Below are 14,903 nucleotides of genomic sequence, written 5' to 3'. Positions count from 1 at the left end.
GCTTAGCTTAGCTTGTTCTAAGTAGATGCTTTAGACCACTGAGCCATCTCACCAGCCCCAAATGTCATTCATTCTAAAAATTTTATGTATGTTATTTAATTTATTTACCTATTTTGCAGGGTTGGCAATGGAACCTAGGCCTACTGTATGCTAAGCATGTGTTCTATCCCTGAGCTACACCATCACCCCCAGCCTGGGCATTCAAGTTTTCTTTTATTAATATTATTTATTTGGTACAAGGTCTTACTACACAGCTCAGACTTGTAGTGATCTTCCTGCCTCAACCTCCCCAGCACTGGTATTACAGGTGTGTGCCACCATGCCTGGTTTCAGGGCCGACATGACGAGATACCAGGGATTGAACCTGGGTCCTTGCACTAGCCAGGCAGGTATTTAGACCACCAAGCTATCTCCCCAGCCCCAGCCTGGGCATTCAGAGAGCTCCACAGTGCATCAGTCCAGAATTCCCTTGGGGATCCACCTGTCCACCCTATCCCCAAGGACCCCACACTGACCTGCCCAGCAGCCTGAGCTTCCTCGGACCGTACTTGTCCATGATGATGCCCAGGGGCAGGGTGATGGCACTGAGCAGGAAGGAGCCCACGGTGAAGGCCAGGTTTAGGATCTCATCCTGGGCCTTGCAGCTGAGCCAGCCATTCATCCATGTCACCTCCTCGGGCTCGGGCTCTGCGGTGCCCCCCACTGTGCCATTGGTGATGTTCTCTGCATGTGTAGAGAGAGAAACTGACTTGGGTTTGGGAATGGCAGGGGTTCCCAAAGCTCCTTGAAGTGTACATTCACAGTCACCCTCCTGGGAATGCCAGAGGTTGCTCTGGACTGCCCAAGGGGCCTAATGACCCCACACCAGGCTCGGGTGTCTATGTGGCCCTAGCCTCAGAAGCGATAATGCAAAGGCTCCTAACTTCTGTAGGGGTCTTAAACTTCAGAGAAAACAAAAATAAAACCTGTGCTTCTGATCCCTGGAAAGCAGACAAAGTTGCCAAGCATGGTAGTGCACACATGAAATCCCAACACTTGGGATTGCCCCAAGTTCACCCCAAGCCAGCCTGGGCTACACAGCAGTGAGTTCAAGGCCAGCCTAAACTACACAGTGAAACCCTGTCTCAAAAACCAAACAAATCCCTTCTATGGACATTTTCCAAACCACTTCTCAAAACACTGATTTTGATGTGTTAAAAAAAAAAAAAAAGGATTTTCAGGGCTGGGGAGATGGCTCAGTAGAATAAGCGCTTGCCTGGCAAGTGCAAGGGACTGAGTTCTATCTTCAGCTCTGCCAAAAAAAAAGGCTTTTTTTTTTTTTTTTTTTTGGGGGGGGTGGGGAGGTGCTGACTCAGCCTGCCTAAGGGTGAGTCTGGTGAGGCAAGTGGAGCTGGGGATCGAACCGCAGTCCCCTAGGCCTGACTGAGTTTGCCCAGGCAGGTGCTTAAATAACTGAGCTAACCCACAACCCCGCTAAAAGTTGAGAAGGTTTTTTTTTTTTTTTTTTTTGGCTGGCTAAGGCTGCCTTAAGGGCAGGTCTGATAAGGCATGTGGAGTTGGGGTTCAAACCTTGGTCCCTCATGCCTGACTGTGTTTGCATGAGCAGGCACTTAAACAACTGAGCTAACCCGCAGGCCCCCGATGTGTTAAAGAAAAGATAAAGTCTTATCCATAATTCCAAGGGGTTCACTGTCCCTTGAAGCACAGATGAGTCCCCCAAGTTAGGATTCCCCTCCTATAGTGTCCTATACTTTAGAGCAGTAGACCTGAGGACCCAGCTGTAGCACAGGGCTCCAGACCAGCTAGGACCTTTAGAGCAGCTTTGTCCATGGAAACAGACTCAAGCCAGCACGGAGGAGGATCCTAGAGCACCAGGGAAGGACAAGGTGCTGACCTCACGATGCCCTGCTCCTCCTTTGTCAGGTTGGGCAGAGCCAGTGGGCTTCTTCCCCAGCCCCTTTAGCAGTAAATACAAAGTTGGGTTCTTAAACATAGATCAACCAATATACTTTCTCCCCTGGTGTTTTCAAAGCACCTGCCACCCACATTGCATCTTAGAACCTCTTTTGAAAGGGAGTTTAAAAAAAGTAATTCAAAATTATTTGCTTTCACCTGTTGAGCTGCTCCTTTTTTTATTTTCCTGTCTGGGGTCATCATGTAATTGTTCCCGTGACCACACCCAGGCTGGGCTGCTGGGCACTGAGCCCCTGAGCCTGACGTGGTGACCACACCCACTGTGATTTCAGCCCCAAAGGGTTCCTACACAGTCCACCCAGCAGCAAAAGGGAAGAGAAAGTGCAGTGGCAGTGGACAGCAGGAGGATGGACGCATGTGGGAAAGTGGCTAAGGAACTCTCCTCTAACCTGACTGCTATTAAGAGATGCTGAGTAATCCCACAGAAACGGGGCAGACTGATTAGATGTGAGGTTACAATGAAGAGTCAAGGAAAAACCCTTCCTCAGATAACAGCCTGCCTCCCAATTGCAGCTCTGGCATCAAGGCTGTAAATCTGAGGTTTGAACGCTGAGGTCTGCAAAGGCCTGCTTAGCTTCTCAGGGCTGCCCCAGTCACTGAAACGGAAGCATCTGGGTTGAATCATGTCACATGTCAACCTTTGACCAATACACCCTGCTGGGGCTTGCTAAGATTGTGGTGTTAGAGCCAGGCCTCTGGGTTCCAATTTTAGTTTCTCTATGTCTTATTTGTATCATCTTGGAGAAGTGACTTGATCTTGCTTTATTTTCTGATCTGTAAAAGGGACATAATATAATAATACTATTCACTTCTAGGTCAGGGAGAAGATCCAGCTAATATGCTAGAGCTTACACAGACATAGAATGTGCTTAATAATAGTAGCTAAAAGCGTTCATTATTATGACTGTTAATGGGGGCTTAGGACGGAGGTAACGGTGCAATGGGCGGCAACAGCGCCAGGCAGTAAGAGGAAGCAGTGGTCTGTGGCCGTGTGTGTGGCTGGCATGATGCGCGTCTGGTCTCCCACTGGGCCGCGAGCCCTACGGGTATGGATCATGTTCAGGTTACCCGTGTCCCAGTACTGTTCCAGGCCCTGGCCACAGCAGCTGTTTACTGAATGAATGAAAACAATGAAACCAGATCTCAACAGCCTAAAGGATCAAGAGAGGAAAAGAAATAGGACGAGCAGAACCAAGCTTAACATAGAGAAGATTTAGGGAGGTTACAGCCACAAGGTTAACTGCCTAAAACCACAGATATAAAACCTCACAAGCCAGATTGCCAGTCCTGCCACTTTCTCTGTTTTCTAAAGAACGCCATCACACAAATGGCAGAACACATGGCAAACAGGGTCCCCTGAGCCCATCAGGATGCAGCTCAGGACAGTGCCAAGTGCCACCGTGGTTGGCAGGTCCAGGCCATGGGCTCCTGCACTGGAGGGCAGCTCCTGGAAAGACAGCGAGCTTCACAGGTGGTGCCGGTTTCTCGTGTCAGCTCTGCCAGGGGCAACAGGAACTGGCTCTGCGGTGGGGGCCAGGGCTGCCACATGGCAAGGACCTTCTGCAGGTTGATGAGCAGATATGAGCAAACCAGCACAGATGTGACAGCATGGGTGGCAGCCCATGAGACCCGATCACGGTCACATGGGTTCTGGAGCCAGTTACTACCCACTCCACGGAGAACGAGGGAAAGCTCCAGGCTTAGGGGGCTGCGGTGAGCAGCAGGAGGACCAAGGGTGAGGGCAGGGCACCACTCCCATGAGCAGAGTCCCCCAAAGAGGAACCACAGGGGAGCCTAAATCCACATTGTCTTTCCTCATGACATTGAAGACAAGATTCCAAGGGAATGGCCGGGTACAGTACTTGCCTGGCATGAGTGAGAGTAAGGCCCTGGGTTCCCTCCCCAGCACAGCAGAGAACACACATACACACACATACACACACACACCCCCCCAACGGACTCTTCCTTACATGCTAGAAGCAGGCATAAGAGTGAAAACATCTTAATTTCCTTACTGATCTGGTCACCCGTTACTAGACAAAGGGTCTACAAGGCAAGGGTTGGGGACACAGGCAAAGGCACTACTGTCCTTCCTCTTTTCATCCTGGAGCTACTACATCCAGAACTTTAGGCTACCACACTTCTCTCCCTAAAGAGACTCCCACCAATGGGGCCAGCTGGTCCTTTGCTCTCCTGCCTCCAGCCAGTGATGCCCAGCAACAGATGGGTCTGGGGCTGGGGGCACTCACTGGCTTCTCTTATCTGCCCAGAAAGCAATCTGAGAATGTCCCTTCCTCCTGGAGGGAACTACACCTTTGGTGAGTCCAGAAGCTACATTACCAATAAACAGCCCACACGAATAACCTCAGCACCAGCACTGACCCAGAAACCTCCCCACCTGGGCTGTGGTAGGCTAGAAAAGACACAAACAGATAAGCACCCACTGGGGGGAGTGGTGGTATACACCCGTGATCCCAGCATATGGGAGGCTGAGGCAGGAGGATCACCCTAAGTCTGAAGCTAGTGTGGGCTGCACGATGCAGTAAAGACCAGCCTGGACTACATAAAGAAACCCTGTCTCAAAAACAAAAATCACAACAAAACCAAAACCAAGACAAGCACTCAAGAAGTGCCAAGGCCCAAGGTATCTCCTTGTTCCCAGCTTAAAGCTCGGTCCTCACCCAGCCCAGCCCACTCGGTGCCTCACCTGCACCTGTTTATTAAACAGATGCCTCTGCAGTGGGCAGCCAGAACAGCCTGGCCAGCGAGGACAAACCAAGACAGACAAGCAAGGAGTCAGGGTAGCCAGGGCAAGTTGAGAACAGGCTGCTTAGGAGACCCAGGGCCAGAGCACAGAGAACAATGGTGTGCACTGTCAGGCCCCACTCAGAAGACTCACAAACAAAATCTCTACAGAGAAAGCAGAAGGGGAAAGAGGGTGTTGTGAACCCACTCAGGTTTCCCTGAGCCTCTCTGGGTCAAAGAGGGGCCTCCCTGTACTCCAGGGAAACAAAGGCAGTAGGGAGCCTCCATCATAGCTCCCAGATGCAGCTGGAGGGAGTCAAGGGGCACATTTTACCCCCCTCTTTGTTCCCACTTCCCATCAGGGCACAGACCTCTGCCTGGCCCTGCTGCGGCAGGTACCTGCCCTGGGATCTCCTCTCCCTATTCCTGAGGTTATCCGGCAACAGGAAGCAGCATCCCAGTCCAGCGGGGGAGATGTGGGTGAGAGGTCGGCTCAGCCTCAGAGCAAACAAGACGCAGGGCGCATGGGGCTGAAGGGCAGAGCCCCTCACTTGTGGTCCCAGCAGCAGCAGCAGCCACCTTCTGGGGTGTGCCTGTGTGTGCTGGCCACTGTGTTCCATGGGATCGGCCTCCCTTCCACCCAGGCCTCATATTTCCCACAATACAGGAAACTTCAGAGCAGGTTAAGTCACTGTCAAGTCAAAGGTTTCATAGGGAGCTGGATTTGAAATCAGGCTGTTAGAGCCCAAAGCAGCTACTGGTAACCTTTGGGCTATACTGGTGCCGCCCTCCTGGCTTAGAGGCAGGCTGTGTCTCAGAGAAAATGCTAAAAGAATGCAGCTGGGACAGTGTTGGGGCAACACTGGCCAGTGAGAAGGGGCTGCTTCCCAACGCTTCCACAGAGGCCCTAAGAGCCAGCCTAGGTCAGATAAAAGCTTCATGAGACAGCAAGAAGCCAGAGGAGGCCAATGATGTGGGGGAGAGAAGTTAGGCAGGACTGTGGACAGCCAAGGGCTCTAGCTGTTCTCTGTGACACATCCTGAGGCCATGCCTTTAGCCATCTTACTTGTTCCTATGGGAGTTTTATTTTATTTTTGAGATAGGGTCACCTTATGTAGTTCAGGGTGGCCTTGAACCAGATAGCCTAGTGTGGTCTTGAGCTCCTAATGATCCTGCTTCCTCAGTCTTCTTGAGTGCTAGGATTGCAGGCATTCACCACCATGCCCGGCTTTCCTATGGAATTTTTAAAATTCAAAATAAGCTGGAGGTGGGCTGAGGCTATAGTTCAGTGATAGCATGCTCGCCTGATATGTGAAAGGCTCTGAGTTCAAACTCTAGCAGCATAAAAATACAGTGTAAAAAGAATGAAAAGGGCCAGGGAGATAGCTTGGTAGTCTAAGCACCTGCCTGGTAAACACAAGGACCCACGTTTGATCCCTGGTACCGCATGCAGATCCCTGGTACCTGCACTAAAATGGCCACCAAAACCAGGCCTGTGGTGCACGCCTGTAATCCCAGTGCTAGGGAGGCTGAGACAGGAGGATCATGAATTCTCTCTTCAAAGCAAGATCTTGTACCAAATAAAGCCTTTTTTTTTTAAAAAAAAAATATATTTAATACTCACTATACATATAAGACTTGTAGTGATCTTCCTGTTTTCAGCCTCTCAAGTGCTGGGATTATAGGCTCATGCCACCTTGCCCAGTCTCAATCATCCTCTCAGCATGCCCCAGGGGTGGGGCGGGGCTGGCATGGCACACTGGGCATTGAACCCCCAGCCCCTGCATCTGCCTAAGCAGGTGCTTTAATTCATTGAGCTATCTGGCCAGCCCTTTTAAAAATTTTTAAAGAGAAGTAAAAATGGGCATATTCATAACAATAAAAGGTTGAATTTTTTAAAATCGACAACCAGCAGCCCGTGGGTGTGGAAAGCACCCGTGAAAAGGGAGACCCTAAAGCAGCTAGGATGCCCACGTCCACAGATACAGCCTGTCTTGGCCTGGCAGGGACTGCAGGTGGCCTTGCTTCCCTGAAGGGTGGCAGCACCTCTGTGCTTTCAGGGTCCCAGGGGCAGCCTCCTGCTATCAGGGAGAGAGGAATCCTCTCTGCCACCATAGGCAGAGGGACTGCCGCGGTCAAGAACACAGACTGGGGTCTGCCATCATGCTCATGGCTAAGCTACGACTTCTTCTAGCAACGGTCGTGAAGATTTTTACCTTCAAATCCTTCATCCCACGCAACCCCAGCGACCCAGCATGTGGTACGCCCGCATGATTCCTAAGAGCCTCCAGGAGGTGAACTAGGTCATGGCTCTCCTTTCCTTCCACGGTATCTTCCTGCCTTGGGAAGAAAATCCAGTCTCCTCAAGGGGGTTCCTGAGCCTTGCACCCTCGGGCCCCTCTCATGGCCACAGCCATCTGTGGGACCAGCCCTTCTCCCCTCTCCTCCAGGGTGGTCATGCCCTCTCCTGACTCTTTCCCTAGCCCCATGCTGCAGGCTTGTGCGTTCCAGAGACTCTGTGTGTTGACTTGCTGGCTTAACACCCCTGGTACCGCACCTCAGTGAATGTTAACTGAATGTGTGGGTGAGATGAAAGACAGAATGGACCCCGCCTGGTAAACCATACACAGTTGGCTCTGGCTAGATGGCCCACTGAGTTATAGAGAACATGAAGAAAGTTGAACATAGGTGGCCACAGTGACCATCTAGAGGCTAAAAGGCTAAAGCCCTGGGAAAGCTCTGTTCTTTCCAGCCTGGAAATCCGACTGCTGTCTTAGCCATTTTAGGGGAGCTAAGGAAGGACCCAGCTGCCAACATCTCATGGCTCTAATGAGAAGCTCATTAACTGTTCAACCCAGTCTTTTTTAATTGAGTTAATTTTTTTTTTTTTTGCGGAACCAGGGGTTGAACTCAGACCCTTGCGCATGTCAGGCAAGCGCTTATTCTACTGAGCCATCTCCCCGGCTTCAACCCAGTCTTGTCACCTCTCCTGACCATGTGATGGCAAAGCTAAAAAAGTCAAGGGCCAACAGAGAAACAAGCTGTTTTTTTTTTTTTTTTTTTTTTTTGTGGAACCAGGGATTGAACTCAGGCCCCTGCACTTGCCAGGGAAGTGCTTATTCCACTGAGCCATCTCCCCGGCCCTAACCAGTCCTTTTCAATTCAGCTATTCACCAAGTTGGGAAATGGCAGGCCTAACTGGAAACCTTGTTTCTAATTCTGCCAAGCCTTCCCAGCCAAGAGAAACCCAGGGGTTTCTACCTCTGAAAGACAACAGGTTACACAGACTCCAAGAAGCAAGGAGCAGGGAGGCCAGATAGATAAGCTGTGTGCAATCAGCAGGCTTTCCCGCCACAGATGCTGGGTCAGCGGGTTTGCCTCGTAATCAGAAAACCCAAAATCAGATGGAAGAGCAAAGACAGAGCAGGATAAGAGGTTGATGTTCAATCCACCATCCTGACCCTTAACCTTCACTTTGGTTTGTAGGAGTGACCTGTGAAGTCTCTCAAGGACTTAAATACCAACTCAGCACTATGTTGGCACAATCTCTGGGGCTCCTCCCACTGAAAGGAAGAAGCCAAGGTTGCAGCAGGGAGTGAAGTGACCAACCTCACACTGCTGATATCATACAATAAATTGTATGTCATACAATAAATTAAATTAGTAGACCAAAAAAAAAAAAAAAAAAAAAAAAAACCCAAGAACTAGTCTTGACTTTCCTGACACCGTAGAGTGTGTGTGTGTGTGTGTGTGTGTGTGTATGTGTGTGTATGAGAGAGAGAAAGAGAGCGAGAGAGAGAGAGAGAGAGAGAGAGAGAGAGACAGACAGAGAGAAATCTAACTGCAACAGTCCTCTGGTCTTGATGAGACACAGTACTAAAAGCTTTGTTTGTTTGCTTTGTTTTTTGGAGACAGGGTCTCCAGTAGTTCAGTCTGACCTTGAACTCACTAGTAGCTCAGGCTGGCCTACAACTCACAGTGATCCTCCTGTCTCAGCCTCCCAAGTGCTGAGATTATAGGTGTACACTACCATGCCTGGCCTAATAGGTTTTTTTGGAGTGGATTTTTTTCTTTGTTTTTCAAATCTTCTGTGTATCCTGAAAAAGAAAGAGCTAAACACTCTAACCTGTTCCTTCCAGAAGAGTCATTAATCTCCTAACATCTCTTGAGCAAAACAGAAAGCTTGCTCAGGGAACAAGGTCTGACTCTCCCATCTCCCAAGAGTTCTTGCTGATGTGGGGAAAGGCCTGCCAAGAACCTTTAGGCTCTTAGGAAATATTTTTGAGTGGCTAAAGGCTAAAGGTTGCTTATAAATGATATACTTTCTGCTCTCTCCCAGGTGGCCTCTGCATTCCCTCCCTTTCTCCTTGCCCATAACCTTGCCTGCTCTCTTCCTAGACACTTGGACACTCAGGAATCTTCTTGGCAGACCAAAGAGGGTAAACAGGGAGTGTTTGACTCAGGGTTACAGACAGTGCAGGCTGGTCCAAAGTGTTCTCTTCCTGCTAAGTAAGAACTCTAGAAAGAAAAGGCATGCTGGTGGTGACCCAGAAGTCAACTCTGGGCTATCTCCATCTAAGAGACTCAAGCACTGGGAGAGACATTATAGGAGTTCAACTCTTCTGCCGCTACTGTTGGAGACGGAGAATACGGGGGACATGTTCCTATCCAGGCTGCCTAAGGAGGGTGGCAATTGGGAGCTGCTCTGGCCCTCCTATGGGGCTGAACCCACTGACGTGCAGTAGCTAGGGTGGCAAGGTGTGACGAACAGGGTCAGGGTCAGGGTCAGGGTCAGGGTGCAGATTTCACATAGACAGCATCCACAGACTGCCTTCAACTACACCAATGGTGGGGCAGAGAGAAAGGAGCAAGCTTTGCACCATTTCCATAAAATATCCCCTTTCCTATTCCTGCCCATGGAGTTGGAAGGCCACGGAGATGTTCTCATGGCCAGTGAGAGGAAATAGCCTTTGAAGAATCATAAAGCTGAAAAAAAAAGAAAGAAAGAAAGAAAGAAAGAAAAAAAGAAAGAAAAATTGTATCTGGCAAGCCCTCATGAGACTCCATAATGGCCTGACTGAAAAACATCTACTCTAGATGAAACCTCCGGGTAGAGGCAAAGCCACTTCCTCTCTCTTGCTGCACACCAGCCCCTAAATCAGGAGTTCCTCTTTCTCACAGCCAGGCAGCAACATGTTTACTGCAAGCCAAAGGATGTTCAGGCACTAGGAGGACAAGAGGCCAGCAATGTTGCTGTTGGTGGAAACAGAACCTCTGGGTCTATCGTTGTCCCCATGTCGGGCAAAGCAGGAGACTGGCCTGAGCTGCGGTTTCTTCATCCATGAAACAGGGGCAATGATAATGAACTGGACTCAGCATACCTGTGTGAGGATCAAAGGGGCCTTCTGCTGCAGGGCAGATGCCATGCAGTGAAAGGGAGCTGCTGGCTAAGGCTTTACTGCAATCCACCTCTCTCAAAGCATGGACTCCAGGAATGAGCCCCAGCCCAGGTACCCATCTCACCTGGCTCTGTACACAGGTAGGAGTAAAAGCCCTCTGACTTGAGCATGATGAGCAGCGAGCCCCAGCCCAGGAGAACTGCAGAGAAGAGGAGGTTTTCCAGTACGGCTGTGCAGGCCATCCACCAGCGGCGCCGATGGGCAGTGGCCAGGGTGGGCGCCATGGTGCGGCACGGCGTGGCGCGGCACAGCGGCCCCGCTCCGGCTCCGCTCCGGCTCTGCAGCCACCTGCGCACAGATCTTGGCGTCAGTGCAGGCTCTGCTCAACCCCGTGCGGCAGCCCCCGGCAGCTGCCGCAGGGTGCAGAGCCCGTCACCCTTCTGTGGCCCAGAAGGTAGGTTTGCGTAGCTATGGAAGCAAGACCCAGCCCTGCCGGGGAGCTGGATCACCCCGAGCTGCGCAGCTGCCTGGCGCTGCTGCCGTTCGCTATGCTGGAGCTGTTCTGGCCAGAGACTTCTCCCGCAGCTCATTCCAAAGTAAACTGAGGCATGGAAGAAAGAAAGGACGATGCATTTTCAAGGACCTAGAACTAGTCCTGGCGCCCAGCAAAACTGACATAGCTAACTTGAGAGCCGTGAGGAGAGTCAGCTGGAGGCATGGCCCCCTGGACAGAAGCACACCTGAGAGCTGTCACTCCGAGGGACCCTGACAAACTTCCTCCCGCCCGCACTCAAGACCCTTCCCCAGAGCTGTCTTCTTCAACCACAAGATCAGCGCACCGAACCCCGGAACGGCCCGCCCATGGCGCGCTGATTGGCCTGACTGTAAAGGAACTGCCGCGCCATTGGCCATTGTCTAGGTCGCTAGGCGCTGCGGCCACGCGAACCCCGCGTGGGAGAGGCGAAGCCGGTTCAAACCGGCGGCGCGAGCCAGCCTCAAGACCCCCTTTCTGGGTTGTTGCCTCGGCAATTAGCATGTTCCCACAGAAGCAGCCTCCTGTTCCTCCATCCCCTAGCTCCTCGCTCTATTCGTCATCTCTAGCGACTCCTCAACCGCCCGTCACTTTCTTTTCATATTTACACATCTCTCTGAATCTCATCTCAAGCGGCTTCTGCACCCTAGCGTAGGCCCACCCCATCCCCGGGATCTAGCTTACCCGGCTCTTGCTAGTGTGTATCGGGCCCGCCCGGCGCTTTTTCTGTCTCCTTTTATTCCAGCCCTTTTATTCCGCCCTTAAGATGAAAACACTGCCGCCCGCTGATTGGCTGAGTGGGGCTGGAAACAGGTTTTGACCAATCAACAGCTACCCACCCGCCCCCCGACGAGCAGAAGCCGGTTCCGGCCGGACTTGGAGACAAACAAGAGATGGGGGGGGGGGTGCTGGGGGCAGCTGTGGGCCTTGCCTCTGTAGCCTTAAACTGGTATCACTGTCGCGCTGGGAACCGTTGCCCCACTGCCTCACCAGAGCCCTGCCCAGAGCCCTGATTCTAGGCTGGTTCGGGGCCTGATGGATGGGTTGCGTGTCCCCCAACCCCTACCCCGGACTTGCCCAGCTTCGTGGCCGTGCGCCTCAGCACCTACCCAAGATCTGCACTCCGCTCTCGGGCCTGCTATGTAGTCCCCGCCCCCCAACCCAGCGCCCCGGGTACCACGCTCGGCTGCTCAGGCTTCTCATGAACCCTGCCACTCCCGACCTCCCCCGATTCCCCCTTCCCACACATTGCTGCCCCTTCCTCGGGCTTTGTGTTGTAATTCGTTTCTCTTGTCCTCGCTGGCGCCTACTCAGGCAGTCAGCGGCTCTCGGATTCCCGGACACTAGTCCAGGCGTGGTGCGCGCCTTCTCGTCTCCTGATTCACCTGCCCCTTTCCCTCTCCTCGGTGCTGACTGCCTGGTTCCTGATAGGTGCCCCTAGAGGATCGGTAAGCGGGAGCTTGGGGCTTGCCTGTTTCGTATTAGGACGGTGTCCAGTCTCTGGGTCCCTCATCCCTGTTGCTGCGGTCCTCGTTCCCTCCGGGATAACTTTCCCCCCTTTTCCTGGTACACCCTGCGCTCCTAGCCTGTCTGAGGGGTCGATTGAGCTCCAGCATCCCTTTGTGAGCAGCATACTGGATCTGCCCCGAGGAACTGCGGGCGCAGAGCCACGGACCCCGGGTTTTGAAGGTTTGGCTGCCCCGCTGCGTCTCCCCAATTAGAGGTGCTAACCTGCCCTCAGAAAACCCTGGGTGTCTCCAGATTCATGTACTTCTGGAGCTGGCAGAACACTCCAGGGCAGATAGAGCGCCTGCAGCCTCCCGGTCCACTTCCCCCAGCCCGAGTGCGCCCCCTGCTGCCATGAACCCGCTGCTGGCCTCACCCAGACTGTTTCCCTTTTACCTTTGCGGTCACCCACCCGGCAGAACCGCACCCACTCAAGGTTTCAGCTGACACCTGACAAATCTCCAGTCCTTCACACCCCCTCCTTTTCTTGAGCCACCAGCCTGAGAACTGTCTTCCAACTTCAAACACATCTCTAAACTTGCGGGGGTGTTTTGTTTTGTTTCAGCTCAAAAGTCTTCCTCCAAATCTCCTTTAGATAATAGCACCATTATCTACTGAAGGTAGATGTCGAGAGCCAGCCTTTTGATGAATATTAGGCACCTGCTGCTCTTCCTCTCCACCCCGCCCCCACCGCACCAATACAACCCCATCTCAAATGTTTATCCAGTCACACCATTTCAGTCCTCAGGACCTCATCCAACCCCCAGTCTCACTCTTTCAGCTGTCCCTTACCCCAGCCCAAAGGAGCTATGGGAAACGTAAATCTGACCTTGTCAGCCCTCTGCTAAAATCCAAGGTCTTCCCGCTGAGCTACATCTCCAGTCTCTTTTGTTTTTCCATTTTGAGACAAGGTCTTGCTAAATTGCTAGGTTGCCCAGACTGAGTTTAAACTTGCCAGTCTTCCTGTCTCAACCGCCCTTCAAATACTCTTTACCATTCGTTCTGCAAGGTAAATTAGGTTTCCCAGTTTGACCCACAAGAGCTCATTCCACTGAGGCTGTTTTACTTGCCTGGTCCTTGCCTTCTGTTCTCTCCCTTCTGGCTCTCAACATAGCCCCTTCTTGGACACCACCTCCTCTGGGAGGCCTTTCCTAGGCACTCTCAATAATACATACCCTTTAAAAAGAAAAAAAGTGCTAAAACTTTAGCCAGGGAAATGGCTCAGTAGAAAAAGCGCTCGCCTGGCAAGCACAAAGGGCCTGAGTTCAATCCTCGGTTCTGCCCAAAAAAAAGAAAAAAAAATTGCTAAATAATACACACCCTTTGCTACCTTTGTCCACTGTTTGCGTTATTTGATAATTATTCATCTGTTTGTATCTCCCATTCCTTGTTGACTGTAAGTAAACTCTTGGTGGCCAAGAATGCGACTAATTCAACTTTGTATAACCAGCCTTTACTACTGAGGTAAACGCAAAGCAGGCACATAGTGGAGTTTATGGAATGAAACCATGAACAAATGGAAGGGTAGAAAGTACCATGTTCAGGACACTGAATCTACAAATAGGAGCACAGGGTAATGCCAATAATTATACTTCATTGAGCACTAAATATTTACTAGATGCTTTACATCATTTGTATCATTTAATCCCCATAACCACCCTGGGAGATATCCACCATCCTCATTTTTTTTTCCTTTGGTGGAACGGGGGATTGAACTCGCGCCCTTGCACTTGCCAGCCAAGCACTTATTCTACTGAGCCATCTCTGTGGCATGCTCATGCTCACTTTTCAAGTATAAAAAACCTGAGACTTGAAGTAACTTTTCCAAAGTCATAAGATAAGAAGTTGGAGCTGGGATTGGTTCCAGGTCTATCTGAATGAAACTTTTTCTTCTTTCTTTTTTTTTTAAATTAAGGAGTGTGAATGCCCCAACATCAGCACTGCTGGCAAATAATGAATAAATAAAGCCATGGGAGTGTGGCTCAGTGATAATGGACTTGACTAGCATGTATGAGGACCTGGGTTCTGTTCCCAGCACTAAAAGAAAGAAAGTCATTGAAGTACTAGAAGAAAATGTAGATTTCACATTTAGGGTAGAGATTTTTGCATTAAGCATACCATGAAAACCAAAACTCATCAAGATAAATAAATATCTGTTTAAATTAAAAATTTAAAGCTTCTATAGTGAGGGGGAAAAAACAACCATAAACAGCATTTAAACATCAGTCACAAATGGAGAAAACTTGATAAAGGGCACTTCAAGATCAGTCAGATGGGGAGGCACATGTAAGATATAAATAAAATGTGGCTGGGGGGCAGGAGCAGAAGGCCAGTTGTGGTGACAATCGCCTGTAATCTCAGCACTGGGGAGACTGAGGCAGGAGGACTGTTATGAGTTTGAGATCAGACTGAATTATGAAGTAAGCTCAAGCCAGCCTGAACTGCATAGCTAGACTCTGTCTCAAAAAGACAAAAAAAAAAAAAAAAAAAAAAAAAGATGGTTAATCAGATGTAGTGGCGTACACCTGTAATCCCAGCACTTGGAAGGCTGAAGCAGAAGGAGCTCCACAAGTTTAAGGCCAGCCCGCACTACATAGTGAGTTAAAGGTCAGCCTGAACTATGTAGTGAGACTATGTCTTAAAAAACAAAGACAAGGGCTGGAGAGATGGCTCAGTGGTCTAAAGCACCTACTTGAAACAAGCTTGGCAAAGCACAGGGACCGCGGTTCGATCCCCAGCACCACATG

The 14,903-nt window shown here is 50.7% G+C and overlaps 1 protein-coding gene and 1 pseudogene across 4 annotated transcripts in view; one reads left to right on the top strand and one right to left on the bottom strand.

Moving 5' to 3' along the window:
• Positions 1 to 11,424, bottom strand: part of Slc43a2 (solute carrier family 43 member 2) — a 48,765-nt gene extending 37,341 nt beyond the window's left edge. The window contains exons 1-3 of one of the 3 annotated variants that reach the window (XM_023719900.1): positions 11,335 to 11,424; positions 10,243 to 10,466; positions 516 to 723 (exon numbers count right to left, since the gene is read on the bottom strand). In XM_023719900.1, the coding sequence (XP_023575668.1) occupies positions 516 to 723; positions 10,243 to 10,402 (368 nt within the window). In that variant the 5' untranslated portion in view covers positions 10,403 to 10,466; positions 11,335 to 11,424. Of the gene's footprint in view, positions 1 to 515; positions 724 to 10,242; positions 10,467 to 10,858; positions 10,981 to 11,334 lie in introns of those variants that run through there. The other 2 variants (XM_023719901.1, XM_004635347.3) reach the window with 2 other exon arrangements.
• LOC101568292 overlaps positions 10,401 to 14,903 on the top strand; it is a 6,316-nt pseudogene continuing 1,813 nt past the window's right edge. Inside the window, exon 1 of the transcript XR_002821938.1 lies at positions 10,401 to 10,572. The product of XR_002821938.1 is annotated as a eukaryotic peptide chain release factor GTP-binding subunit ERF3A pseudogene (transcript). The remainder of the gene's footprint in view (positions 10,573 to 14,903) is intronic.

The sequence above is a fragment of the Octodon degus genome, unplaced genomic scaffold (genome assembly GCF_000260255.1).
Source record: "Octodon degus isolate 3935 unplaced genomic scaffold, OctDeg1.0 scaffold00072, whole genome shotgun sequence".
Classification (NCBI taxonomy): domain Eukaryota; kingdom Metazoa; phylum Chordata; class Mammalia; order Rodentia; family Octodontidae; genus Octodon; species Octodon degus.
Note: the sequence above shows the minus strand (reverse complement) of the source record. Positions and strands in the feature narration are given on the sequence as shown.